The sequence below is a fragment of the Cryptomeria japonica genome, chromosome 8, assembly GCF_030272615.1.
Source record: "Cryptomeria japonica chromosome 8, Sugi_1.0, whole genome shotgun sequence".
Taxonomy (NCBI): domain Eukaryota; kingdom Viridiplantae; phylum Streptophyta; class Pinopsida; order Cupressales; family Cupressaceae; genus Cryptomeria; species Cryptomeria japonica.
The window spans coordinates 514438677-514441029 of record NC_081412.1 but is presented as its reverse complement, the minus strand read 5'-3'; the positions used below and the strand labels follow the sequence as shown (position 1 = coordinate 514441029).

The window sequence follows — 2353 nt, the reverse complement described above, 5'->3', positions numbered from 1 at the left end:
TGACAAAAAATTGCTAAAAGATAGATTCAGAGGTAAGAATTTATCATTTTGAATCATTTTCATTCATTTTTTGTATTTTTTGTTAATGTTTATTTGATTTTTCATTGAAAATATGGTTTTTTTTTAATGGAAACTAGGTTTTTTAAAATCAAATACCTAATTGTTTAAGTTTGTTAACTAAATTTAATTGTTTACATTCAATTAGGTTAAAAATGGGGGATAACAACAAAAACACTTACGAACAACAACTGCAACAACCAAACCCTCATTTGCCAAACCCCCCCTCAATTCAGGATTTGATTGCACAAAATTTGAATGAATTGAGGGGGATTGCAGAAGTATATCGTAGGATCCCTCGTCTAAACCCAATGTTTGATCCTCTCACATCGATCATAAAAAGTATGGAAACCATGACTGAGGAGCACGATGTCGCCCTTTTGTGGCAAGATTCTATGAGGGAAAAATATGCAGATGTCTTGTCGTATAAGGATATCAAGGATCTTGAGATATCCACAGCCGAAATCACCTCATTGTTTGTCAATCCCTGTATCAGTTAGCCCGTAGATCCCCAAATAATAAAACTTTCTATTGAATGGTGCAAAAATGATGGGATTGTGAAAAAATTTTGGGATCGTTGGTGGATGGTTTTTGACAAACCACCCAACAACAATCTTGATATCCCCTTCTATTTTATAAAAAAATTGTATGTTGAGTTTGTTTTACACAAACATGTGAACTACTTTGACATCCAACCTTTCCAAGGTGTAGGTTTAGGTATGCCCCAAAATAGACCCGGGGCAGTCAGAGTAGTCCAGGGCCCATATGTAATGTCCCCTTCTCATTGATGCTCTTTCCGTGGTCCATTAGCCTATTGCTAAGACCCGTAGGCTAGGTGGAATGAGGAATGAGGGTCTAGCATTGATGAAACAAGGACTTACTATTTTTAGTAAGTCAGGAAATGACCATTCTGGTGTCACTGTCCTACTGAGCTCTCCATGTTTTGCCTCTGGACGTGATGATCATAGTTTTTTGAGCATTAATTCTTGACTTACTATTTTTAGTAAGTGGCTATGTGGCACAATTCTATTTTTGGCAGTGGACAAGGTTCTGATTCTGCAACATTTTTTTATGAGAACCAATCCTTTTATTCTTGGGGCTTCCGCACTTGTAGAAAAGATGGCAGGATGTATTGATCAGATAATCGGCCCAGTACTCGACGTATCTTTCCCTCTAGGTAATATGCCTAGAATTTACAATTCCTTGATAGTTAAGGATAACGATACAACTGGTCAACCAATAAGTGTGACTTGTGAGGTACAACAATTATTAAGAAATAATAAGGTTAGAGCTGTAGCTATGAGTGCTACAGACAGTTTGATGAGAGGAATGAAAGTAATTGATATAGGAGGTCCACTTAGTGTTCCAGTTGGTGAAACTACTCTTGGAAGAATTTTTAATGTTCTTGGGGAACCTGTTGATGACTTAGGTCCTATAGATGCTCTCACAAGATCTCCTATTCATAGATCTGCTCCCGCCTTTACACAATTGGATACCAGATTTTCAATCTTTGAAACAGGCATTAAAGTAGTGGATCTTTTAGCTCCTTACCGCCGTGGGGGAAAAATTGGATTATTTGGGGGAGCTGGAGTGGGTAAAACAATGTTAATTATGGAATTAATCAACAACATTGCTAAGGCTCATGGAGGTGTTTCGGTATTTGGCGGAGTAGGAGAATGTACCCGTGAAGGGAATGATCTTTACAAGGAAATGAAAGAATCGGGAGTCATTAATGAACAAAATATATCAGAATCAAAAGTAGCTTTGGTCTATGGTCAGATGAATGAACCACCAGGAGCTCGTATGAGAGTAGGTTTAACTGCTTTAACTATTAGTGGAATGGTCATGCACTTGATTATACACACAAACATAAGAATTTTTCATGATTTTGTTTAGATTTTCTTCTTCTTTTTGGCCAAGGGAGAGTAATCAAATTGGCTTGAAGAAGTTCTAACAAAATACTCTCTTGTTTAAATGAAAATTCAAGAGAAGAAGACATAGAAGTATTAGACTTGATAGAGGAGGGGATGTCAAAAAAGGAGGAGGTTGAAAACCTAAACCTTCTTTAGAAAAGTGTGATATATCTTTCTCATGAGCCTTAATACATTGTTGCATACATCCTAAAGCATGTCTATTGTATGCATGTTTAGAAGCAAACTAAATGTAGGAAATGGAATCTACACTAACAATGCAAACTAGGAAATATTTCCAAACTCTTTTATTGGGGAAAATCCAATTAGGTTCAACTCTAGCCCTATAGGAGAGTTAAAAATTATGACTTATTTTTATCTTTTTA

The 2353-nt window shown here is 36.3% G+C and overlaps 1 protein-coding gene across 1 annotated transcript; it reads left to right on the top strand.

Annotated features, from left to right (window-relative positions):
* The first annotated feature begins 1128 nt into the window (after window positions 1-1128).
* LOC131047797 (ATP synthase subunit beta, chloroplastic-like) lies at window positions 1129-1953 on the top strand. Its single transcript, XM_057981579.1, has one exon. It carries the CDS (start codon window positions 1129-1131, stop codon window positions 1951-1953), a length of 825 nt encoding a protein of 274 aa, XP_057837562.1.
* Window positions 1954-2353: the final 400 nt, after the last annotated feature.